This window comes from Vipera berus, assembly GCF_964194415.1.
Source record: "Vipera berus genome assembly, chromosome: 5".
Taxonomy (NCBI): domain Eukaryota; kingdom Metazoa; phylum Chordata; class Lepidosauria; order Squamata; family Viperidae; genus Vipera; species Vipera berus.
Window position 1 is genome coordinate 80157190 of NC_138207.1, and position 27778 is coordinate 80184967.

The following is a 27778-nucleotide window of genomic DNA, read 5'->3' on the forward strand; positions in this document are numbered from 1 at the left end:
GCTGGTGTTACTTAAGGAGGCATTAGCCCACTGCTCCACCAAGGCTCTAAACATTGGTTTTCTTTGAAATATTAAGTGGTTTGACAAGAGAAGATCTATCCATTGTAACAAAATAATTAGTATTCTCAACTCAACAACAGTTTTGTGATTCATAGATTCTCTTCTCTGTTAACATGCCATCTATTTTGCTGCGTCAGACAGAAGAGCTATCCTTGAAAATGTGCTAGTTTATAGCTGTTCAGCAGATTTTTCATGAAATTTCAGATATAAGCATAGGATCATAATGTTTTCATGTTCTGTACATGAAATATTAACAAATTAAATGAAAATGGTTTGTATGTCTCAACCTTAGTGTCAGTTTCATTGACACGTTCGCTACAGTGCCGAATGTAGTTTGTTTTGGAAAGCAATTAAAATCCTTGCTTAACTTCCTGATTGGCTTTGGAAAAATCACCATCTTGCAGCCTAATTTACCAATAGGGATGCTGTCAAGCTTTGGGTGTTGCCCAGATCTTCTTAGAGGTGCATGAAGATAGAAGGAGTAATTGGCTCTTTTCAAACCTCCATAGTCCAAACTCCTCCTTGCGTGAAAGTTAGTGGCATCTATCCTGCTTTCCTCAGATTTACACATCTAGAAACAGCTCTAAAACAACATCTTAGCTGTTGTTAAATGACCTCTCAGTTTTTCTGCTTCGCAGAAAAGAAAGGCCATTGAAAAACTCAACAGGGCATGAGGAGAGCGCAACGATGAAATTAAATGAGGAATTTCTTATAACACCAATAAGCATTAGGTGGAGTTAAAATAATAAAAAAGTCTGAAATAGATTCACAATACTTTGAGATCTGCCCTTTCTTGTTTTAGCCTTTTTTATTTGCTTTGCATCCTGCTTTTCCCAGAAGATAATGCCAATGGATGTCATTGATTACAAGCATTCAGCTGTAAATGCTTTCATCTCACCAATTATTAGCCTTTTTTTACCAGTTCCTAGTACGTAGAAACTATATTGATGGAGCTTGGCATTTTTCAAGGGCTTAAGTGAATATTCTTTTGTTTGACTGAAAAAAAAATCAAGGTAGAATAAGGGTTCCCCTGTTTTAAACAGAAGGATATATTCAGCATTTTGCCAAAAGCACACCTACACAAATATAAACACTTCTGGGAGGAATAATTCTTTTGAATAAACATTCCAATACTGAAATAAGGTTAGAGATATTGCTTAAGAGTCAACTTGATTTTGAACTGTACGTACTAGCATTACTACAAAACTAGCTTCTCTCTCTCACACACACTCATAACTTTATCCAGAAATCCATATGGTAGTCTGGTGTTCATGGTGTTATTCTTTGTTGCTTAACTCAGATTTGTGGTAAGGTTTTTTGTTTGTTTGACAATAAAACATTTTCCTGTGCAGTGACAAGACTCCATGGAGGCTTTTAAAGACAACTGCATCTTTAATTAAATGTTTCTTCCTTGCCAATTGTCTTCATTGCAAGCATGAAATGAATGCTGAATTAGACTTTAATTGATTTTTTATTAGTCTGTTTCTATTTCTTATTAGAGGGGCTTTATTATTGGTTGCTGTTAAATAAAACAATTTAAGTGTGATTAATGTCTCCTCAACCATAGCAACAGAAGACCAATTAAGTAACCATGGACCTAAGTGTCATATAGGCAAAAATCCTACCCTGAGAGGGGGATGGGAAGACATTATGAATTTTACGGAAAGGAGCATATGAAACTTGGTTGTGAAGAAACATAGTATTTGAATATTGGGAGATTTTGGATAAGGCCAATACAGACAATTTTGGATCTTCATTAAGTCATTTTAAGATGAAATAAAGTTCGGCTAAAACAATGTAGCATGTAGACCAAAATTTCAAAGTATGATGCCAGACTACACATTTTTGCTTTTCAGCAAGTCAGCGAATCAAAATGTTTATCACATGATGGTTGATTTAGAGAAAGTATATGGTAAAGTGAATCATTTTAATGATGGAACTTTTGCATGGTAATAATCTGAAAGCTGTTTTTGAATTTGATAAGATTATTAGTAGTAGTACCACTTTACAAAGCCTTAGTATGACCACACTTGGAATACTGTCTCCAATTTTGGTCACCACATTATAAAAAAATTGTTGAGATTCTGGAAAGAGTGCAGAGAAGAGCACCAAGAATGATTAGGGGTCTGGAGACTAAAACATGTAAAGAAAGGTTACAGGAATTAGGTGTGTCTAGTCTAGGTGTGAAGGGACGCGGTGGCTCAGTGGGTTAGGACACTGAGCTTGTCGATCAGAAGGTCGGCAGTTTGGCGGGTTGAATCCCGAGTGCCGCGTAACAGAGTGAGCGCCTGTTACTCATCCCAGCATCTGCCAACCTAGCAGTTTGAAAGCACGTAAAAAATGCAAGTAGAAAAATAGGGACCACTACGGTGGGAAGGTAACAGCGTTCCGTGCGCCTTTGGCGTCTAGTCATGCCAGCCACACGGCCACGGAGACGTCCTCGGACAAACGCTGGCTCTTCGGCTTTGAAACGGAGATAAGCACCGGCCCCTAGAGTCAGAAACGACTAGCACGTATGTGCAGGGGAACCTTTACCTTTTAGTCTAGGTGTAACATGATAGCACTGCCACAAAGAAAAGAGGGTAAAACTATTTTCCAAAGCACCTAAAGACAAGACTAGAAACAATGGATGGAAACTAATCAAAGAGAAAAGAAATCTAGAACTAAGGAGAAACTTCCTAACAATGGGAACAATTAATCAGTGGCACAACTAGCCTTCAGAAGTTGGGGGTGCTTTCAAGAAGAGACTGGACATCAATTTGTTTGAAATGGTATAGAGTCCTCCAAGGTCCTTTCCAACTCTGTTATTCTATATTCTATGTTCTAATATATGATGGAAGCAATAATAAATGGAAATGCTTATAGAATAGGGAATGAGATAAGGGTGTGTGATGTTCCTTTGCTTGTTTAATATATTTATGGGAAAATGTATAATGAATGCTCAGGCTGGTGTGTTAGATGTGTTGGCTGGGGACATATATATTTATGCTGATGTGTTAGATGTATTGGCTGGGGATGTGAATATATGCGTATTTTTATAAACAGATGATGCTACATTTCTTGGTTGAGAACCAAATGATTTGTAGCAATTGTTACATAGGTTATGTGGTCTCATGAGAAGTACGGATCTGAAAATTAATATAATAAAAACTAGGAAAATGACAGGGAAAATAGACTGAATGACTGCAAGTGTACATAAATAAAAAAAACCTAGAGTAAGTAGATTATTTTTTCTGCCTTGTTTATTAAAGAAGGGGGGAATGGATGGAGAAATTTTAAGAGGTGGAAATATTAATAGAAAGGGAGATGGTGATATTTATTACAGTATTTTGAGGAATTAATGTCAAAAGAAAAGAAAATAGCAGGGATTTTTCTTAAAACCTTTATTTACAAAAAAGAGAGAGTTGGATATGTCAACTAAAAGCAAATTAATAGAATGCGATCGGAACAGATTGTGTAGTAAAAGAAGATGAAGAATGAACAAGTGTTGAACAACACTTGACTGGATACAATAGTGAAATGACTAGGGGGGCCTTTGCCCAGGTTCGCCTGGTGCGCCAGTTGCGGCCCTATCTAGACCGGGATGCCTTGCGTACAGTCACTCATGCGCTCGTGACCTTTCGGTTAGACTACTGCAACGCTCTCTACATGGGGATGCCCTTGAGGACCACTCGGAGGCTCCAACTGGTGCAGAATGCAGCCGCGCGAGTTGTGTTGGTGGTCTCCCGATACTCCCATGTTACACCTCTGCTCCATGAGCTGCATTGGCTTCCAGTTGTCTTCCGGGTGAGATTCAAGGTGCTGGTAATGACCTATAAAGCCCTACATGGCATGGGTCCGGAGTACCTTAGGGAGCACCTGCAGCTGGCGTCAACTTCCCTCCGCCCAGTGCGCTCCCACAGAGAGGGCCTCCTCAGGGTGCCACCGGTCAGAGAATGCCGACTGATGGCCCCCAGGGGGAGGGCGTTCTCTGTGGGTGCGCCTGATCTTTGGAACCGTTTACCGGTTGAGCTCCGGATGGCTCCCGACCTTCGCTCCTTCCGACGTGATCTAAAAACCTATTTGTTTGAACAAGCCGGCCTGGTCTGATGGGTTTGGGGTTTTAATTATTGTTTTTAAGTAATTTATTTATTGTATTTGGGCACTATGGTTTAATCTGTTTTTAATTTTTGTATTTTGGTATTTTTGGTATTTATTGCCTTGTTCACCGCTCTGAGTCCTTCAGGAGAAGGGCGGTATACAAATAAAATAAAATAAAATAAATATCCAGTTTGGTCATTTACAGAGAATGAATATGCACCAAATCTCAAAACAAATTTATGAAGGAAAAGAAAAAGGCTAAAGAAGGGAATGAATCAGATTCACAAAAAAAGGAGAATGGAGAAATTTAAAGAAAAAAAAGCAATGCATAAGTTGATCTATGATAATAATAATAATAATAATAATAATAATAATAATAATAATAATAATAATAATAATAATAATAATAATAATAATAATAATAATAATAATAATAATAATAAGAAGAAGAAGAAGAAGAAGAAGAAGAAGAAGAAGAAGAAGAAGAAGAAGAAGAAGAAGAAGAAGAAGAAGTTGGAAGGGACCTTGGAGGTCATCTAGTCCAACCCCCTGCTAAGGCAGGAAACCCTATACCATTTCAGAAAAATGGCTGTCCAGTCTCTTCTTAAAAACTTCCAGTGTTGGAGCATTCACCACTTCTGGAGGCAGGTTGTTCCACTGATTAATTGTTCTGTCAGGAAATTTCTCCTTAGTTCTAGGTTGCTTCTCTCCTTGACTAGTTTCCATCCATTGTTTCTTGTCCTGCTCTCAGGTGCTCTGGAGAACAGCCTGGCTCCCTCTTCTTTGTGGCAGCCCCTGAGCTATTGGAACACTGCTATCATGTCACCCCTCACCCTTCTCTTCATTCAACTACACATACCCAATTCCAGCAACCGTTCCCTATATGTTTTAGCCTCCAGTCCCCCAATCATCTTTGTTGCTCTTCTCTGTACTCTTTCTAGAGTCTCGACATCTTTTTTACATCATGGTGACCAAAACTGGATGCAGTATTCCAGGTGTGGCCTTACCAAGGCATTGTAAAGTGGTATTAGTACTTCACGTGATCTTGATTCTATCCCTCTGTTAATGCAGCCTAGCACTGTGTTGGCTTTTTTGGCAGCTGCAGCACACTGATAGAAGTCAGGGTGTTTTGCAACAATAGAAGGGCATGGAATAATACTGTGAAAGACTTGGTGTAAATGGTGTTAGCTGTTGTTCTTCCTATCTCATTCTTTTATATTTTTTGGCTTGCTATTTTTTTTGTACTCTGCATAATGCTGCTTAAATGGAATAAAGTACAGATCAATGTATGCATATCTACACTATGTGACTCAAGAAAATTTTCCGCTAAAGAAATTTTGCTGAAATTTAATTTATCCTTTAAATACAAAATGAAAACAAAACTACCGTTACAAACCCGACTGCAGCACTTCACTGCATTTAAAGGTTAAAATGATATTGAATATGTTGGAACGCTGACAAATACAGGATGCATCTCAAAGCTGTTTGAGTGGATATGCTGTCAGTGTACAGAAAGAACAAAAAATGGATTTAAAATGTTTATTGCTTTCTAAAGTGACATAATGGTGTCCTACAGAAAGTCAAAAGATTATCAGCTTTAGTTTTAATCTAATTTGGTCTAGTTCAGAAAATGTGTTCCCTTAAATTCTCATTCTTTTTTCCCCCCAATTGCTTCATGAAACTTGGTTTTGCACTTCTTCAGTTTCATTTACCATTCTTTCTTGAGATAAACAGTCAGTCAGTCAATCAATCAGCCAATCAATCATCCAACTGCTACACCAGCCCAACTCAATTCTTACTGTAACTAGAAATATTATAACGAAGCAGTAAGGGAAAATGAAGAGACAAGATACAGCCTCCTGTAACTTCTTCTTTTCACAAGGAAGGAGTGCTGTGTATTTTATGGCTCAAGAAATACAACACAAAGCAACAACTACACTCCCTTCTCCATTCACTCAGCACTAAATAGTCGAAACAGGAATGTGCAAATAAGCCAAAGTAGAGCAATAGAAAAGTGACATGAAATAGAATGGAAACTAACTGCATGTTAATTTCATTTGCAAATACTGGGGTTGGCAGGCAGATTACAAAACAAAACAAAACAAGCTCCTTGAACTATGTAACTCCTGGAAAAGAAGCGTGCAGCTAATCTCTGTATGAAGTTGCATTTACCCTTGCATGTACTCTGTTAGGCATATGGTGTTAGCCTACAATGTTGGGTTGAAAATATATTAACCATAATGCTATGTCTTTAAGAAGCTAATTGGCCAATGGGTGTGTAAGTGTTCGCATGGCCATAAGAGGAAGCTAGTAACGTAGCTTCTCTCTCTCTCTCTGAATTCACTGCTCTCTACTACTACTGTTTTTGCTCTGCTGTTGGTTTACTACTGTTGTAAACCTGAACTGTGTATTGACCTCTGGACCGGTAAGAAGACTTTGTAGTTTGGATTACTCCTTGGACTGTTGCTATTGTTTATGACCTGGACTGTTTATTTTGACTGTGCATTTTTTGTTTTTACACCACCTCAAAAGTAAACTACTTTTTGCTTTTACAACTCAGTGTACTCTTGTGTGACTCTTGCTGCTCTCAGTACCCTTCCTTGTCTGTGCAACTCTTTGGTAGCACAAGGAGACCTCTGCACAACAAATTCCTTAACTCTTTACACCATTCACCTGGTGCCTCTGCATGGAGAAAAGTTAGAAAAGAACAATGTTATTCAGCTATGATTAGTGGGATGCCTCTAAAAAAATCTTGATCAAGGAAAAGCAATACATTTTCACAGAGTAAAAAAGCCAGCCAGTGTCTTACAATATGATCAACCATGCATACTCAGAACTGTTTACAAAGAGACATGGAATGACTACATCCGACAGCAGCAAAAGGCAAAGTTAATGATAAGTGGCTGAATGCATATACATATATTTTACTTCAAGCAATTCTCTGTTAAGCCTTATTTTCTAAAAGTTTCTTTCCAGTTTTGTTGGAAAGCAGTTGGGAAGGCAGAGATGAATCGGATTTACTGTAATTTGAAATTCAGAGAAAATAAAGAGGTTAAAACCAGATAATGACTCTCTAAAATGGTTATCACGTACACGAGTTTTATACTGGCATTACCCATTGAACAAAGTGTTTCTAAAAATTAGAAAATATTTCATTAATTAGGATCATTAATAGTAGAATACTATGATTTTCTTACCCTCACTTGACCCACAAACGCATTGGTTTCTTCTTCTGGTACTGTAAAATTTTTTGGAAGAAAGGGATCAAAGACGGGCCCATTATCATTTACATCTGTTACAACCATATTCACTGTAGCAGTTGAGGTCTATAAAAACAAACAAACAAACAAAGTGATGATCCATATAGTTTTATCTTGCTGATAAAGTTAAGGCTTAATAGGACTCAGTCCTATTAAATGTTCATTCTTCAGAGCTTATGCAACATTGTTTCTTTATGGCATTTGCTTTGAATAATTCTTTGTTTCCTCCCAGATATACTGTTTTTTTTACAAAGTTATGGCACCCACTAATAGTTTTGAGTTAAAGAACCTTCTGTAAACTGGACTGCTGAATCCCTTCATCCCCATCATAATCCTAGAAGTCATATAAAATATAAAAGCTGACTCTCTTTGTTATAAAACTGGTTAAGAATCAAACTGGTAAGTATGTAATAATAAAATGCAATAACACAACTGTTACATAGAAAAACTAATAGCATTATCAAAAATGTATGTTAACTCAGAAATAGGTTCCGCTGGGTTGACTTCTAGGAAAATGGATATTGGATTTCAGCATAAAAAGGCAAAACTTTTAATCTAGCCTTTTTCTAACTTAAAGCAATGACTATGAACCAGAAAATATGAGAAAGACACAAGTTGATTTTAAGCTGCTAGAGCCACATAAAGAAGTTCTAATAAATTCTGTAACAAAATCCCACATGCATAACACTCTTCTATCGGCTCCAAATTTACTGTCAATAGTAACTAGAGACCACTGTTGTGCTGAGTCATTATCCCAAACCCTAAAATCTTGTTCAGGAGTAGAGGCTGAGTTGTCAGAAAACAACTATAAGCATTTTCTGAAATTATTAGAAGTTTTGAGACTTTCAAAGAGATGTATTCATGAGACTGTGTAGAGAAATATACTGCATTTTAAGTAATTTGCATTTCAAATATTCCTCTGACTTGGTTCAGAGAATTTTGAATAGATTTCTGAGAAAAGAAAATGTTATAATACATCTTCTTCATTATGTACAAATTTCAAGATTTGGTACCAATAACTTTTTGTTTGTAGAAACCCACATCATGTCATGTGATCACCATTTGTGACCTTCTGACAAGCAAAGTCAATGGAGAAGCCAGATTCACTTAACAACTGTGTTACTAACTTAAAAACTGCAGTGATTCACTTAACAACTGTGGCAAGAAAGGTTAACAGTGATTCACTTAACAACTGCCTCGCTTAGCAACAGAAATGTTGGGCTCACTTTGGTTCGTAACTTGAGGATTACCTGCAACCAATTTGTCTAACTGATTAATCCCAATATTGACCTACTCCTACTGAAAGCTCAACAAATGGATTGTCCAGTGAAATTCACACTTCTACTGGATGCCACAGAAAGAATGACTCATTTTCCTCTGTTCTTTACAGCCTCTATACGCCCACAGGATTTGCAATATTTTATTTCTAAGCATTCTGTTGAAAATATGGCTGCAGTTTCTGCTGAGAGCAACTGACCATTTCAGGCAGGAAGAAATATTTTCTTCCTGAATCTATGGGAAAAAAATACTTAAAAGTACAATGCTCCTAATCTCTCTGAGAGTAATAATACATCATGAAGTTCCATTGGTCTCAAGGCAACTTCAGCATATTTCAAGATGTGCAGCATGAAATATGCATGCTATCTGCTTTGGACAACTCACACCTGTAGAATATGTGAAAAAGCAAGAAAAGAAACTCTCATATAAAATGCTTAACCATATTTTCATCCCTAAATTAATATGGATCTTAAATTATTCTCTCTCCCCACCACTCCTGCCAATGGATCCTCACAGAAATAAGACGAAACAAACAGACTTGGTGGGGGGAAAGGACCTGGTAACTATATTAGCAATTCCCCACAACTAGTTATGTGGAACAAGATAAATTGCATGTGCTTTAAAAATGTCCATTTGCTGCTGATAACTCATTAATGTATTGAGCGGTGAGGAGGACTCATCAACAGAGTAAGACATTCATTAGAGCCCATGGTGTCCTGCCAAAAATGAAGTTCCGATACTGTGTGATGCACAGTTGGATTATACATCTTCTTAATGAAAAACCACAGTAGATTCATCCTTCCTTCCTTTATACAATGGAGATTACAGTAATTAGAGGGGGGGAAAGATGCAAAGGTGACTTTTCTGCTGAAAAGTTGTAGCCACAGTGATAGTTAACTAATCAGTCTGAAACAAGTGAAGCAAGAATTCCATTCTACTCCTTATTATATTCTTTCCGATGCAAAAAAAAAGCAACTTCAAATTTTATAAAGTATGGATCCCCACCCCACATAACTGAGCCTTGGTGGAGCAGTGGGCTAATGCCTCCTTAAGTAACACCAGCTGCCTGCAATTAGTGCAGGTTCGAGTCCCACCAGGCTCAAGGTTGACTCAGCCTTCCATCCTTCCGAGGTAGGTAAAATGAGGACCCAGATTGTTGGGGGCAATAAGCTGACTTTGTAATAATGCCGCTTGGGGTGTGTATGAAAGCCCTAATAAGCAGGCATATACATAGAATGAAGGCTACTGCTAAGCTTGTAAGCCGCCCTGAGTCTTTGGAGAAGGGCGGGATATAAATGGAATTAAAATAAAAATAAAAATAAAAATACAAAGCTTTCCATTTAGAAGAAAATAAATGGAAATGGACTAATACCTGAAGAGCTAATAAGTGGAGCCTGCCTTTCATAGATGTTCTCCTTCAGTAATGATACATTCATTAGAAAAAACTGCACTATGAAGCAGACAGGTGATGTTCTCAAAATCTCCAAACAGGCACTATAGATGCAGGACTTTCTATCCTCAGCTTTCTGATTAGAATTTTGGTGGTCCTCCCATTGTCATTTAGGGCCCATGAGAACCAATAAATTGGGCATCACTGGGCTACAGGACAGAGCAGAAGAATCAACATTTTGATAAATTTATGCCAGGAGCTCATTATTTCATAATCTTAATACTAAGTGGTAACTTTCAGGGCCTGAACAGATCATCATCTACACCACCAGAGATAAATTTTATTATCGTCTTCTACAGAGCTTTTCAATGGGGCTGTATTACCAAGTACAGAAAAAAGTAAGCATGACCACTGTAACGGTTGTAAGTGTGAAAAATGGCCATCACTCACTTTTTCAGAGCTGTTGTAACTTTGAATGCTCACTAAATGAAGCGTTGTAAGTTGAGGTTTACCTTTATAGGACTGAAGAACAGGTACAAAAAAGCAGCATACTGCAGCCGCATGTAGCTTGCCCTCACGTGTTCCCAACTGGTTCCTGCAGTCAATCTTTTATTCCCTTCTTTCTTCCCATTCCATTGCCTCAGCCATGACCCTCATCATTTCCCCCTTCCCATTTCTCCAGAATGGTACAGCGTCTCCTGCTTGAGCAGGGGGTTGGACTAGAAAACCTCCAAGGTCCCTTCCAGTCCCTTCTAACTCTATTACTCTGTACCAATTTCTGAGCTTCCATCAATTCTCTTTCTAATATTTGTCCTAACCCTCCATACTCCTCTACTTAATGGTTTTTTTTACTATTTTATTGTTGTTGTATTTTAATTGGGCATTGGTTTAATTTCTTTTTAATTTTTGTACTGCTATTTATATATGCCCTGTGAACCGCCCTGAGTCCCTCGGGAGAAGGGCGGTATAGAAATCAAATAAACTTAAACTTAAACTTATGTATGTTGGGCATCTATCTCTATGCAGGTCTGGAAAGAGAAACGCAGAGTTTGTGTGTGAGAGAAAGAGAGCATGAGAGATAGGGATAGACAGAAACTGAACATTCAATAATTTCACCTGTTTGGGACATTGTTCCACCAGCTTTGGGAATGTGGATCACACCAAGAAACTGCTCAAAGATATATCTAGCTAATAGAAGAGAGCATTTTGTAGCTCAGGATTGAACTGTATGGTCCTTAATGGTCTCTGAGTTTGGTTGTTTTGTTGCAGAGGTTTCATTATATATTTAACTCTCTGTGCCATGGAAATTCTCTCTAGGAGCCAGCCCTTCATCTCCACAGGAAGGAAGCTTCTCAGATATGAAGCAGTTGGAAATAGCAGAGAAAGACTATTTTGCTAGGAGACCAAGTCGTCAGGAAAATGTCACAGGAAGATGTTACAGAGCAGCGGGACTGGCAGGTGCTCCAAACAGGTGAAAAAGCAGCAGGAATGGGAGTCACTTGTGGCCCCACTAATTTTGTGGAAAGCTAGCAGGGCAAGTCACAAATGGTGATTGCATGGCTGTGGGACCCTACATCCATTGCAACTGTAAGCCAGTTGTCAAGTGCACAAATCACAATCACATGATCATGGGAACCTCGTGACAGCCACAACTTTGCTGACTGGTCATAAGTCCTCCTTGTTTTGTGCCATTATAACTTTGAATGAATGGTCAAAACCTGAGGACTACCTGTAATTTATATGGGCGTGCTTCCTTTCTGGACTACCTTATAGGACTGATCACAGGTCTCTTTGGATTCTCACGTGGCAACAAAGGCAAGGAGTGCACTAGTGCAGGGGTCCCCAATTCCCAGTCCATGGATCGATACCGGGCCACGGCATGCCAGCAACCGGTCCGCACAAACAAGCAAAGCCCTACCTGTAGGATGCAGGCAGCACAAAAACAAAAAAACAAAAGACATGCACTTTCCGGTCCATGGAAAAACCTTTCTCCATGGAACCGGTCCCTGGTGTCCAAAAGGGTGGGGACCTCTGTACTAGTGAATTACATCTAGTGCTTCAAATGCAGTCTTTCCTGATTTAAGGGTATTTGGCACCACTTATGTGTCTTCATTAAGGGGTGTGATGGCTCAGCAGTTAAGGTTCAAGACCCAGGTGCCATGCGATGGGATGAGCTCCTGTTCTTACTTCAGCTCCTGCCACCTAGCAGTTTGAAAACATGTAAATGGGACTAGATAAATAGGTACCACTTGGGTAGGAAGATAACAGCATTCTGAGTGTCTTGGCATATATAATAATGTGGCCAGCATGACCATGGAAATGCCATCAGATGATTCTTGCTCCCTTGGCTATGAAATGCAGATGAGCACTGCCCCTTAGAGTTGGACATGACTGGATAGGGGAAACCTTTACCTTTATGTATTTTCATTAGGCTACCCCTGAAGAATACCTGGAAGCTTAAATTAGTGCAGAAGGTATAGAATACAGAAGCCTAGGGATGGAAGGAACCTCCGAGGTCTTTTAGTCCAGCCCCCTCTGCTTAAGGCAGAAGACCTTATAGGTTGAATAGTTATCCAGTCTTTGAAAAACTTCCAGCAGCCACAAGTCTGGGAGGCAAGCTGTTGCAGGAGAAAGTGGCCAGCGGCCATTTCAATCAAAGGCTTCCTGGACCTGACAAAGCACTAGAGAAAATCCCATGGGAAAAGATCATAAAACACAGAATCCTAGGGAACCTCTGAGGTGTTCTAATCCAATCCCCTCTGCTCAAGGCACGAAACTTTATATTATCCCAGTCAAAATGGATGTCTGGTCTCTTTTGGAAAAACTTCTAGTGATTGTCCCCCCCTCCCCAGCTCCAGGTAGAGAGAGTGGTGCCTGCAGGAACAATCTTAGGAGTGATTCCCAAAAGCAGTATTTAAAAGTCGTATTTCCAAGAACTTTCCCTGTCTCACTCCCAGAACTGCCTGAAGGAAAGTGGAAGCTTCTTACTGATTACAAATCTGATTACCGGTGCTTGAGATTCTGAGCATCCCCCCTATTAAAAGATCCATATGAATTGCCAGCTGTTGTTTGAGTACTACTGATTTTATGTTTTAAAGCCTGAGACACCATGTTTATAGGAACTTGCCTAGATGTTAAGATAAAAGAGGAAGGCTCTCTTAATCAAGCTTTCACTTACCAAGATCTATGTCTATCTTAACAAGTCACATGGTCTTTACTGCTTTGAGAACACACAATTTATCAAACACACTGATCCCAGGGCTGTTTTTATTGAAGAAACACTGCCATTGTTTGCCTTTAGCACAAGGTTATTAAATGCTGACACTAAAAATAGTCTCAGTTCTTAAAATTATTATATATTGCAGGGCTGTGACATGCTAAAGTATAGACTAGGACTGCCCATGCTTCAAAGGAAAAAAAGTCATGGTTTGTAGCATGCAAATTGTATGCATACTTTGCACTAGTTAATAATCAGCTTATTTGAAAGAGTGCCACCTTGTAAATAAAGAACTGAAAGTGCTTGATTGCTATCGATTCATAAATACAATAAGTATCCCAATTCTCTAGCAGCTACTCTAACTTGTGAACTTCCACCCTGAGAAATACTAGAAAATCTTCAGTGTTATTTTCATTAAAACTTGTCACACATCATTTCAAAATTCTTTCCCAAGTGTCTAGGGGGAAAAAATGAAAAGAAATTGTATCCATGTCCTATTGCCAATAGGGAAGTTCTCAGGACAGAGTCTGATAAAAGGTTTGTATAGGTCAAAACAAGTAGCTCAGGCTATGGATTCCAGTGTTGTATTGGATCAGTCCTTGGGGATACCCCTGACAATGTGCAATGTTCGAACTGGCCAAAACAGAACAATGAAATGTCAGAGGACATGGCACAAACCACTGGAGTAGCAGCATTACAAGCATTGCCAGAAATATTTTGGACATAAGAGGGAATTTCTTTATATTAGAAACATTACCAAAAGGGGGGAAAAAAGATTGTGGCTGTTTTTTTAGCTTTCTGCTTCTTTGCTCCCAGCTTCAGACACATTTTTATATTTCTGCAAGAAACTTACCCCATCTGGTCGGCCATCTGAGGCTGTAACAATCAAAATGTAGCGATCAGTGCTTTCTCGGTCTAAAGGCTTTCCTAAGGCTAGCAGCCCGGATCTAGCAATAAAACAAATATGTATGTTATAACAAAGTATGGCTCCTAAAGAGTGACAAGCTTCTTTATATGCAAGGGGTTTGATTTGCATTAGCAAACATTCCTCTTTTGAAATGGACTTTGGGGGATGATTTTTCTGTGGCATAAGGTTGGTGTCAACACTGCAACGATCCTGGCTGAAGCCATTTTGTTTAGTTTTCGGTTGCCACAGAACTGGGGCAAAGGATGGGTGATTTACTGTTAGCCTAAACAATATTTTGTCCCATGGGAACCAAGGTCATCGCTGCCTGGAAATTTGGCGGACTGAGCCTTCCGTAAGAAAGTCCGCCAAAGTATTCTATTGGAGGATGGGGTTGATTACATAGTGCAGGAGTGGGGAATTCAACTTTGTAATATTGTGGCACTTTGGAGGGAACTCCAGACTTGGTTTCACTTTTGACTGTGCTGATACTTTTTAGCCAAAAAAACATGTTCTTTAAGGAAACCTCTAGCCTTGGAGTTCTGGTTTTACTGGTCTAATCTATCGGAACCATGACAGTTGGTTTCTGAGATTTGGTAACTCCATCCATCCATCCATCCATCCATCCATCCATCCATCCATCCATCCATCCATCCTAATCTAATCTAATCTAATCTAATCTAATCTAATCTAATCTAATCTAATCTAATCTAATCTAATCTAACCTAACCTATCTATCTATCTATCTATCTATCTATCTATCTATCTATCTATCTATCTATCTATCTGCACAGTTTAGGATTTGAAGATTTTGTATTCTATGTTTTTATACTGATATTCCCAGCATGAACACAATCCTGTCACTCTCTTGAACTGGCAGGATAGGTGTCTTAAAACACAAACAGTAAAGAAATGCCTCTAAAAATCAGATTATTTCAATGCAATTGTGATAAAGTGACAGATCCAGATTTAAAGAACTCTGCTACTATGTACCATCCTGGCACTGGAGATCTTTGAAAGGTGCTCTTGTTGGAAGTGTGGCCCACAAATAATGGCTATGTGATTATTATTTTTTCCTGCACAAGGTTTTCTCCATTATCGTGCTCTTGGTATGGAGATCTCTACCTTTGACAATGTGTCAGGCTGTTTAAGTTGTAGTTATTCCCCCAGGATTTTGCCTCCATTTGCTCTAAGGGCAGTTAGGTTTCAGTTCAGTCTAGTGCTTATTTTTGTGAACTCTCCAGGCGACCTGGATGAGAAGTGGTGTTGTGATTCAGGGTCAGCCTGTGGGTTCGGCAGTTGGGTCGGACGACTCAGAGGAGGAGGGGGGTGTTGAAGACCTTGCTGAGGGGGTTGAAGATCTTGCTGATGAGAGCCCTCAGCCAGGCCCCTCCCACTTGGTCACCACGGAGACCCAGCTGTGTGAGCCTGACAGTGTGGATGAAGATGATCCACAGCTGGCCCTGTTCAAGGACGCCCGACGCAGGAGGCAGTCAATTAGGAGTAAACAGAGGAAGGCAATGGGGCTCCTCGGAAGGAGGCACAGAGAAGCCACGCCCTGAACTCTATATAAGGGGAATGTGTGGGAGGGCTGGTTTGCTGAAGGCAACCGCTTGGATAGTTCATGTTTCTTAAAGCTCCTGTTTCTTGGTTTGTCTTGTTCCGTTTGTTTTTGTGGTAATAAATTTGGCAGGCGTAATTCCAGCCTCTTGCCTTCTTGTAAAAGGGGTTGTCCCTGCCTTTTCTGCAGGGCCGGTAGCAGGCTGGTACAGAACAAGTGGCATATCTTAAATAAATAAGATTATATGCTCTAGTTCTCTTCTCTTGTCCCAGATTCCTTTCCTCACCAAATACTTTTACCCAATAAAAACAAACAAACAAACAAACAGGAATAAATAAATAAGTCCAAGTAGAGTTAAGAATTTACGGATATCACTGTGTTAGAAACTGAATTTCTTCTACTAGGTTTGTTTAAAACATGTGCCAGAAACTTGTATATCTCTAGGTCTTGCTGAAATACAATTTCCAACATTTTCAGCCAATGTGGGCCTAGTAGTACCTTGGTACTCATCATTAATTGTATCCCAGAGGCATGAAGAGCACCAGAAAATTTTTTCCCAGAAGCAATAATGTGGTGAGTCACAAGGCAGCTGATACTTGCAAGTTCTAGCTTGTGCTTTGAGTACCAAACAAACTATGAGTACCGGGACAAAATTTTCACATTGAAATGCTTTGAGTACTAAAGTCGATGAGTTTCAAAGCAGTTGAATATCAAGGTACCAGTGTAATGGAAAGAATTGCCAAGAGCTGTGTTTCAGTACTGCTGGAAGTCTGAGACCCCCTGCCCTTTATTTGAAGTGTGCAATGGTACACTAATAAATAGAAATGGTTCATGTTGTACTGAATTAAAAATTGAGATGAGGTAGAGGGTAGGAAAGATGCTCTTGACAGAGACAGGCCAGATCTGCTAACAAAGCAGCAATGGGAAAACATGGTTTAATTCCAAAACAAGATGAAGGCATGCACAAAAGTCCTCTCCAATTCATGTGAGTGTAAGGGGATGGGTGGAAGCGAATGGGGATAAAGCATAGTTCTGTGGAGTTGATTTCTTGGTTTGGTATACACGGTGGTGCTGACAGTTAAATACCCAAGAGACTGAAAAAAAAACACACCAAAAAACCCTCTTGTGCAGTTTCAGAGCTACTTCTACATTTATTTATGCAAAATGATCAGGACATTATATTATTTCAGCTATCCTGGAAAACAAAACCAAGCAGAAGCTGTAAGCATCACAAAATCCTTGGGATATTTCAAGTAAATATAATAGTGGCTGCCAGTATAGGCAGATGTTTATCTGAAAATGTAGTTGCTGCTTCCCTCATGGACAGAATTTACCTGCCTGGCATCAATTGAAAATGAAGAGAAGTAGGGAACAAAAGCTAGTAAATAAGTGTCAAATAAACAGAGAAAGAAAAGAAAAGAGAAACAGGATGCAATAATAAATGTTGAATATTATTATTTATTTTCCCCCAACACAATAGAGGAGGATCCCTCCCCGCAAATTAATATAACTGAAATCAAAATCAGTCATTAAAATGAAAGTGAATGGAGTAACAATGTATAATGAACAAAGTGGATGGGACATTTGGAAACTGACTTCTATGCGACTAGAAAGTCTTAATAAAAAGGAAGTTAAGATTGTCTAAGGCAGGGGTGTCAAACTCAGAACGTCACGTGATGTGTCGCGACATATCACAACTTTTTTTCCATTGCCGGCAATGGGGTGGACACCGTTTCGCTATAATTCATCCAGCCCCGCGGGCCGGCAGTTGGACACCTTGGTCTAAGGAATGAAGAGTTGTGTGTTTGTGTGTGTGCCTGTAGTTGTGTGATGTGGAGCAGTCAGACAGTGGAAACCTAATAAAATAAATGTTTTTAATAATTTAATAGAAACTTATTTGACCAAAGAGCTCTAAGGATGATGTAATTATTATATATAAGTTGCTACTACATCTCCTATACCACCTTGTTTATAGATTTATTGTATTTGATGAACTGCCATTCCTATAAATTAGCCTGAAAAGTCTATCACATTAAAATCAACCATAAATTTAATATTCAATTGTATATTTGAGGCACCACACATATGCACATATATGTGAGAATAAACTCTAATGAATCCAGTTGAACTTCTGAATAATAATGCATCTGATTGAATTGCAATACTACAGCTAATTTATAAAAGAATTAGTTGAGAAGATTTTTGGCAGACCAAATATTACGTTCAGTTCCCGGCTGCTGCAATAAAAATGCTAAGAAGGATTTCTTTGCCCTCCTGTTATAGAATAGGAGCATAATTTAACTGAGCCAGTGAAGAATTAGAATAGGATAAATTGAATAACTATTGATAGAAAAGTTCTTGCATTTGTGAGCACATTATAGAAAAGAATGACATGGGAATGACATTTTTATGTCGGTTGTTCAAATGTTCAACTTTTATCCTGATCCTTTCCAAGCTAAAGAACAGTACTCACAAAAAACTGGATAAAGTATCTGTGTGCTTTGGCAAAACAAAGAAACTCAAGTCCTTGAAGAGCAAAATGCAGGAAATAATAGGCCACATCTACAGTATAGGACTGATCACTTGACTAGCTACAACTGAGAATGTAAAGGCCTTTCTCCACTTGCATGTTAACAATATTCAAAGATCCTCTGATATGTTCCATGATGTTGTTTTCATCTTGTTCCCAACCTTTGAGTGAGGTTGCCATAAGTTACAGTTAGCTGCACTGGTGTTATTTTGTCCATAATCAAAAATAATTTTCAGGCTTCTGAGGTTTGTAACATTTTCCAACTGATAATGGTAGTCAGAGGACCTATTGATAGAGGGTGATGGATGATATTTGTGCTTGTGCAACCGAAAGTCATGTAATGTAATGATTTACTTGATAGCAACCAAAATCTGGAAGCCATACTGATTTTGGTTGCTATCAAGTAACTCATTACATGGATATAGAAAATTCAAACTTTTTGCTACTATCCAAGTAGTCATTCGTATTTTTGCAACGTGGTTTGGATAGCCTTGACTTTCGGTTGCACAAGCAGAAATATTTAGCGTTTCAAAAAACTTTTGTGAATTGCAAAAGTAAAGAAGGCCTTGGCTTGACATTCCTAGAACTGTTGTATGTTTATTAATTTGTGCAAGCTCTACATCCCCAGGACACTCTTTTCTTCCTAGCACAAAATAAGTGTCAGATGTCGTGGTTGCATATCAAGCCTCTCCCTATGATGCTTTATGTATTGATGGATTCTTTCTGCAAACAAGTAACTATCAGAAGAAGGGAGGTTGGGAAAGTCAGAGAAGTCATCCAACTGTATGAAAAAAGAGCACAACACACAAGAAATAAAGCACCACTATTCATCAGGAAGGAATAATGGAACCCCCAAAGAAGACAGGGATTGGCAATAAGGACCACATTTATTTTTTCCTATTAGTATAGTTTCTATCACTTGGTGACTGGCTGGATTACGCTTTAACTGAGTCAAGAGCAAAAAGAAAAATCAAGTTTTTCCAGCTATTTCTTAAAATGCTCCTGGCTCTTACTGAAATCTCTTATGTGGCTGGAAAACTGTATATACTACAAAAGAGGTGTGAAAGATGTAACCTTTTAAATAATGGGATGATGGCTACGAGGTGGTGGTGTAGCAGAATTGGGATAACCTGTGGTTCACTGCATCATAAGGCTCAGTTAATGTCTTGCTGGGTTCCTGACCTCCCGAGGCATGGATTATCCTCTTTTCTATTGATAGAGTATCCGTTTTGATAGAACGTTCTGCTAATGGTCTTGAGAAATTTCGAAAGCAAGTCACCCTAACAGTATAGTTTTGACTTTGCTAACAGAGTGGTCTCTATGCTGCATTCTCAGATCATTTTCCTACTTTTCGTTTTGTTTGAACGCTAATACACACACACACACAAAACAAACACACTAGACAGACAGAACAAATGCTGTACTGGGAATATAGCAAAACAGAGTGTTTCAAGGGAAGTAAATCTTCTTTGTTAACTTTTGCTGATTTGGGAATCAGAATGGTTATAGGCAGCTTTGTTGCACTGTGAGTAAGCTAAACATTTCTTTTTAACAGTAATTGTCCTATATAATATATAGCTAGTGTGCACGACCAGATATACAATGGCTTCACACACACACACACACACACACACACACACACACACACACACGAATGAGGTTTCTATTTTTTGTACTGCATATCATGACATGGAATTGTGATTTTCCATTTTACTAAATCCTGTCTGCAGGAAACCTTAAAAAATACATAAATTGAGAAGCTACACTTGATTTTCTAAGAGTCATCCTAAAGTTCCATTAGGTTTGCCCTTTCTATAAGGGAACAGTGAATCAGTGCTGAATGTTCCCATAAGCAGCCTTGCAAAGTGTAGAACTATGAATTTTAGCCAAAGTTGATTAGGTCAGCTTCATTTCAACAATCTTCAAAAAATGATTCTAGTATTCATTATTTCTAGTATTCCTTACTTTCAGTGAGATTTGGTTCTACTCCGTGAGCTGCATTGGCTCCCAGTTGTCCTCCGGGTAAGATTCAAGGTGCTGGTAATGGTTTTTAAAGCCCTACATGGCATGGGTCCGGAGTACCTTAGGAATCACCTGCTGCCAGCGTCAACTTCCCTCCGTCCAGTGCGCTCCCACAGAGAGGGCCTCCTAAGGGTTCCGCCGTTCGGAGAATGCCGTCTGGTGGCTCCCAGAGGGAGGGCTTTCTCTGTGGGCGCGCCTGACCTATGGAACCGTTTACCGGTTGAGCTCCGGATGGCTCCCGACCTTCGCTCCTTCCGACGCGACCTAAAAACCTATCTGTTTGAGCAATCCGGTCTGGTCTGACGGGTTCTGTTGTAATTATTGTTTTAAGGTAACTTATCTTCTACATTAATGTTTTCAATATCTGTATTTGTGCATTTGATATTTATGTCACTGTTCACCGCCCTGAGTCCTTAGGGAGAAGGGCGGTATACAAATCAAATCAAATCAAATCAAATCAAATCAAATCAAATAAATAAATAAATAAATAAATAAATAAATAAATAAATAAATAAATCCCAGGCCATAATAGTGCATTTTAATCTAATGCAAAAGTAGATGTTGTATATGACTTTCAAAATGATAACCATGACAGTTCTTAAATGTCTAACTACATTGCACAAAAATTAATATTTTCAGTCTAATATTTTGCTCCCTAAGTGGAAAGTAAATCATCTAAAAAAGCTGGTTCTGCATTAACAAAATTACAATTTAAGCTTTAGAAGAAATTACCATATCATCCTCAGTTTTATTCTTTATCCTGCTTATTCAGTACTCAAGAAGTGAAGAACTAGTCAGTTTTTGTTTTAGTACAACTGTTGAGTTTTGCAAACACAATGATAACCTTCAAATTTACTTTTTTTAAAAAAAAATTACAGCTTTCCTTCTTTCTTTATTATAATTAATATTCAGGCAAGTAATAGCTTCGCAAATGACAGATTCTAAAAAGAAAGCAATTTTTCACTGTTTCTCTTACATGCACCTTTCAGTTTACTATGGCTCTTCTTTAATGTGGCATTAATTTAGGAGGAAAGCTAAAAGCTTTCTCGGTTTGGAATATTTGGGGTTGAATTAAAACAATAGTCCCCAAAGCTCTTTCTTATTAAAGCACATTTCATTTTTTAAGACTAAAATTAGCAAGTTTTTTAAAAAAGTCACTGTCATTAGCAGAAAACCTGGCAAATCTAAAGGCTTCTAATTAATCCCAGGTTGTTCTCATAATGGAAGTTTCCATCTCAGTAGGTTTTTACCTAATCAAACATTTAAAATAAATAAATAGTCTCAGATGTACAATTTTGAAGTTTAGCACCATTTGCAAAGTTGCTATTAAATATGAGAAAGCTCAGCTTCAAACAGCTGAATACTTATAATTGGGAATATATTTGCACACAATCTGCTATTTAATTTGGGCTGAGAAGTTAGAAGTATGTGCTGTAACCCTACAATTACATAGATGGAAGTAAGTCCCAATGGTACTTAGTGGTTAAGGCAGGGGTGTCAAACCTGCCACCTCACGTGACATGTCACAACATATAATAATAATAATAATAATAATAATAATAATAATAATAATAATAATAATAATAATAATAATAATAATAATAATAATAAGAAGAAGAAGAAGAAGAAGAAGAAGAAGAAGAAGAAGAAGAAGAAGTAGTAGTTGGAAGGGACCTTGGAGGTCATCTAGTCCAACCCTCTGCTAAGGCAGGAAACCCTATACCATTTCAGAAAAATGGCTGTCCAGTCTCTTTTTAAAAACTTCCAGTGTTGGAGCATTCACCACTTCTGGAGGCAGGTTGTTCCACTGGTTAATTGTTCTAACTGTCAGGAAGTTTCTCCTTAGTTCTAGGTTGCTTCTCTCCTTGACTAGTTTCCATCCATTGCTTCTTGTCCTGCTTTCAGGTGCTTTGGAGAATAGCTTGGCTCCCTCTTCTTTGTGGCAGCCCCTGAGATATTGGAACACTGCTATCATGTCACCCCTCACCCTTCTCTTTATTAAACTAGGCATACCCAATTCCAACAACCATTCCCTATATGTTTTAGCCTCCAGTCCCCAATCATCTTTGTTGCTCTTCTCTGTACTCTTTCTAGAGTCTCGACATCTTTTTTACATTGTGGTGACCAAAACTGGATGCAGTATTCCAGGTGTGGCCTTACCAAGGCATTGTAAAGTGGTATTAGTACTTCACGTGATCTTGATTCTATCCCTCTGTTAATGCAGCCTAGCACTGTGTTGGCTTTTTTGGCAGCTGCAGCACACTGCTGGCTCATATTTAAGTGATTGTCCACTAGGACTCTGAGATCTCTCTCACAGTTACTACTATCGAGCAAGGTACCAACTATACTATACCTGTGCATTTGATTTTTCCTCCCTTATCGCCTCAAGATAAGACCTTATGAAGGTTAACTGAAATCGGTCAGATTCGGATTGGCTGGACCTCCAACTGCTAGATACTGTTAGATAGTGCCCAGTGTTCGAGTCTGTCCAGATCCTCCTGTATCTTAAGCCTATCTTCTGGAGTATTGGCTATTCCTGCCAGCTTGGTGTCATCTGCAAATTTGATGAGTTCCCCATCTATCCCCTCATCCAAATTGTTGATGAAGATGTTGAACAGCACTGGGCCCAGAACAGAGCCCTGGGGCACCCCACTACACACTTCCTTCCATGTAGATGCAGTTCCATTGAGGACCACACGCTGAGTACGGCCTGTCAGCCAGCTATGAATCCATCTGGTGGTGACCTTTTTTGCCATTGCCGGCAATGGGGTGGGTATGGTTTCGCTATGATGCATCCGGCCCGCAGGCTGGCAATTTGATACCCCTGGGTTAAGGCACCAGGCTATAAACTGGAAGATCGTAAGTTCTAGTGCTGCCTTGAAGCACCAAGCCAGCTGGGTGATCTTGGGCCAGTCACTTTCTCTCAGCCCTAGGAAGCAGGCAAGGGCAAACCACTTCTGAAAAACTTGCAATAAAACTGCAGGGATTCATCCAGGCAGTCTCCAAGAATTAGACATGATTGAATGGAAGAGATAGATAGAGAGAAAAAGCTATTAACTAAAGCCAATTCTGTTCATTCCTGGTCACTCAAAAGGGAAAAAAATGACTTACTTTTCTGAAAGATTAAATACTTGTTGGGGGTCTCCATTTTGTATGATGTATTTTATGGGGTCACCTTCCCGATCAGTTGCCTAAAAAACAACAACACAAAGAAGGGGCATATTAGACTTGATTTCTTTTCATTAATATTTTTTTAAAAAAACAAAAAAGCCGAGTAGGTGATGGACAACACATCTGAAATGCTAATCAGCTCATAACAGTTTAATATTTGACAGCTTTAACTCTCAACAGACTGATCATTATGTTGTTTATCCCCTCTGGAGGGTGCCTGCATTTTGACTGCATGAGAATAGGCTGTGATAAGAATGATAATTGTCTATTGGAATTTCATGAAATTAAATTATTTGCATTCTTAAATGAGATTATTTTTAAAAAAGATTTTTTTACAGGTGGTATATTTTTCACATTATTGTCAGGATGATGCAGAAAGGAATATTTATGGACTGACTTTTTAAGAAACTAGTAAAATAAATGATAGCAATATTTAAATCATGCACTTATTTGTACGCTTCTTAAAACATGCAGCACAAAAAACCTACAAAGCAACAGATGGTTTGAAAAGAAAGTGATTAGATAATACCATTAATTAAGCAAGATAATAACAAACTGTATCTGTTTAATAATAGAAAACACATTCCAGTCAAAATTAAGCATATTAAAGTATTGTTGGCATGGAAATCTAATAACTGTCTAGTCAAAAATAAAATCCTCTGAGTTCATTGTTACAAACAGAAGAACACAGCTTTGAAATTACTGATTTTTAGCCAGATCCTGCTTGCAGTGTTTGTAAACATAATCTAAACGTGCTTGGTGTAATATCAGTCATAAGAACAAATAACCTAAGCAAAGAACATTTTTATTCCAAATTTCCAAATGTATCATCATTCAAATATGGGATTCAAATATTTCTTGAACATTATTCTTCATCCCATCAGATTGGCTCGTCCCATCCACTCAGGTGATAAAGTATGTTGCAGACCTGGAATATGCATCCACATTGCAAACAAGATGTTGAGACTTTGGGGAAAGTGCAGAGAAGAGCAACAAAGATGATTAAAGGCCTGGAGACTAAAACATATGAAGAACGGTTGCAGAATTTGGGTAGGGCTAGTCTAGAGAAAAGAAGGACTAGGGGGGACACGATAGTAGTATTCCAGTATTTGAGGGGCTGACACAAAGAAGAGGGGATCAACTGAATTTCCATAGCACCAGAGGGCAGGATAAGAAACAATGGATGGAATCAAGGAGAGAAGCAACCTGGAATTAAGGAGAAACTTCCTAGCAGGGAGGACAATTAACCAGTGGAACAGCTTGCCTTCAGAAGTTTTCTTCATCACTGGAGGGTTTTAAGAAAAGGTTTGTCCGAAATGGTATAGGGTCTCCTGCTTGAGCAGGGGGTTGGACTAGAAGGCCCCCAAAGTCCCTTCCAGACCCCATCAGTTGAAGATCTCCAACTGATCTAGGAAGGATGCTCTAGCTCTAGGAAGATAAGGGAATGGGTCTAGAGAATATTCTTCCCTAGGAGGTGAGACACCCCCCATTTTCCTGGCCTTCCAAAAGGGGTTAAACATGGCAGCCTTGTATGCGGAGCCCAAAGGAGCACACAGTCATGGAGTTGGTTGGTGCTAAGAGACCTCTCCCTCTGACTTTCTCAGCGAATTTGTAACAGGGTTTAATTATTCTTGCCTGCTTAATTTTTTAAATATTTTTTTATATATTTTAACGCTAAAATTTTAATTTTTATATACTCTTTTATATTTTGATGTTTTATTGCACACTGTCCAGAGTCCCTCTTTGAGGGAGATGGGTGGTTCATAATACTGGACAGCCATTTGTCTGAAATGGTATAGGGTCTCCTGCTTGAGCGAGGGGTTGGACTAGAACAGCAGTCACCAATCTTTTTAGCTTGAGCTTGCACTTGCATGTGAAGTTCCACTCACATGAAAGGCAGACACTTGTGCTCACGCACGAAGCTCCATTCATGTGAATGGCACTTGCCCTCCACTTGTGCAAGTTAGTTCTGAGCGCAAGTGTCAGCACCCTCCACTCACACGAAGGGAGCTTTGTACACGCATGGTTGCCCACCACTCAGTTTTGAACAAGCCACGGCCTGGTAGTGGGCCATGGCCTGGGGGTTGAGGACCCCTGGATTAGAAGACCCTTCCAACTATTTTTTCCTGACAAACAAACAAACAAACAAACAAACAATAATAAACTAAGGTAAAGGTTTCCCCACACATGCGTGCTAGTCATTTCCAACTCTAGGGGCCGGTGCTCATCTCCGTTTCAAAGCTGAAGAGCCAGCCCTTGTCTGAGGACGTCTCTGTGGTCATGTGGCCGGCATGACTAGATGCCAAAGGCGCATGGAACGCTGTTACCTTCCCACCGTAGTGGTCCCTATTTTTCTACTTGCATTTTTACATGCTTTTGAACTGCTAGGTTGGCAGAAGCTGGGACAAGTAACAGGTGCTCACTCTGCTACGCGGCACTCAGGATTCGACCCGCCAAACTGCCGACCTTCTGATCGACAAGCTCAGCGTCCTAACCCACTGAGCCACTGTGTCCCTAAACAAACAAACAATACAGAAGCCTTAATTTAATGGGACAACAATTTAATGGGTTGGCATGGAAAGTTGACTTCTTTTTATTATGCTGGAGGATGGAAAAATAATGAAAATTCTGAATCCCTCACTCCTAACTAAACTATTATTAATCAGTCAGACTTTGAGCTGATGTCTGCTAGATAAGCCTGCACTCTGCCTTCTATCCCTGATCTTGCTTGGCTATATCTGGATTCCTTGAAATAACTCACTATCTCTTAGTAAATCTTGCCTAGTGGAAAATATCAGGGATTGTTATTGTGTTAGGGAAGCTTCAGTATACAAATCTGTGTGGTCCAACTGCAGGATTCAAGACCCTCATGTTTCATCATGAGTGGTCTCTGGAGCCTCCAAATTATGCAAATAATTGTGAGTGATGCTTGAGTGAAGGGATCATAAAGTTAAAAAAAATAGAAAGAAAAAAAAATATCAGACTGAACCTACTGATTCCATCCCTCTGGCTATGTCATTATCTCCTGCCTCCAAAACCAATTGCCAGCAGTTGTCGTGCTCCAGTTATATAGCCTCCAACAGCTAACAAACCCAGGGAAACAGAAGTAACACAGGTGAACTCCTTCCAATCCATTTATTTTCATATTAAAATACTTCCAGCATTGGAAATTATTTCCAGAAGGCTGCTTTGAAAAAGTACAGATGCAGGAAGAGGCCATAAATGGTTGCAACCCTGAGGAGATGGAGGTTCTCTTTCTGTCAGGAAATCTATTACTGAAACCAAACCAAGTGCATAGAATTGGTCCCTGCAGGTTGCCTGCTGAAATATAAGCACAACATTTTGTTGGGATTCTGTGCTTTTCCCAGGGAAAATTTCAACTGCCTCGACCTTCTATTTTTAGGCATGCAATGCAATGAGAAAAAAAACCCAAAACAAAACAGATTTTGTTAAAAACACAAGGCCTCTGTCCAAGAAAATGGTGGCGTGGGCTAAAATGATCAGATATACTGCATTGGAAATGTTGGGCTTCCTGAGACAGAAGCTCTAATGAATGAAATATTAATTTTCTTGGCATACTTTCTTTTCTTTTCAGTGTAATTAGTGTTGTTTTTGGTAATACTGGTTAAAAAGCAGAACATTTCTCTCCTTTAATTCTGAAATGATTAAGTTAGTGTTGGATACACTAGCATGAGGACAACTGACATATCTGCTGTTCTAAGAACTTGAAATAACATGAGATATCCTATGCTTAGTCAAGAAACAGATCAATATAAGCTGACTAGTACAGCTTTATTATGTGCAAAATATAACTTCTGCCCTTTTTGGAAATGCCAGAAATATAACCTTGACTGTTACATGCAAAGAACACATTCTACTACTGCATGTAAAGAGACGAAAGCATGCAGAACGTGACCCATTATCTATAGAGATATCTCACTGGTTTCAATAGCATCCCATAATGACCCAAAAGTTCTCTATGATATAATCAGTGATGATGGATGAGTGTTACTACAGATACTGCAATTCAGCAGTTTTGGACTCCAGAAATATTGCAAGGGTCCCTCAATGAGCTTTGCAGTGATAAATGTGCTTTCCTGAAAAAGGAAATCAAAGATAAGAGAATACTGAATGTCTGTGTTTGAGGGTGCTTTCTATTTCTTTGGAGCAAAATTAAAGTCTTAGGTGTTCATTCACCTAAGGTGAATAACCAGGAGTGACATGATAGCAAGGTTCCAATATTTCAGGGGTTGCCACAAAGAAGAGGGGGTCAACCTATTCTTCAAGGCACCTGAAGGCAAGACA

The 27778-nt window shown here is 39.0% G+C and overlaps 1 protein-coding gene across 1 annotated transcript in view; it reads right to left on the reverse strand.

The window, feature by feature from the left end:
* PCDH15 (protocadherin related 15) overlaps window positions 1-27778 on the reverse strand; it is a gene marked incomplete at its 5' end in the record, with an annotated part of 435974 nt that overhangs the window by 204832 nt on the left and 203364 nt on the right. The window contains 3 exons of the mRNA XM_081330024.1: window positions 7338-7466; window positions 14139-14232; window positions 23414-23493. Coding sequence (XP_081186150.1) covers window positions 7338-7466; window positions 14139-14232; window positions 23414-23493 — 303 coding nt within the window. The remainder of the gene's footprint in view (window positions 1-7337; window positions 7467-14138; window positions 14233-23413; window positions 23494-27778) is intronic.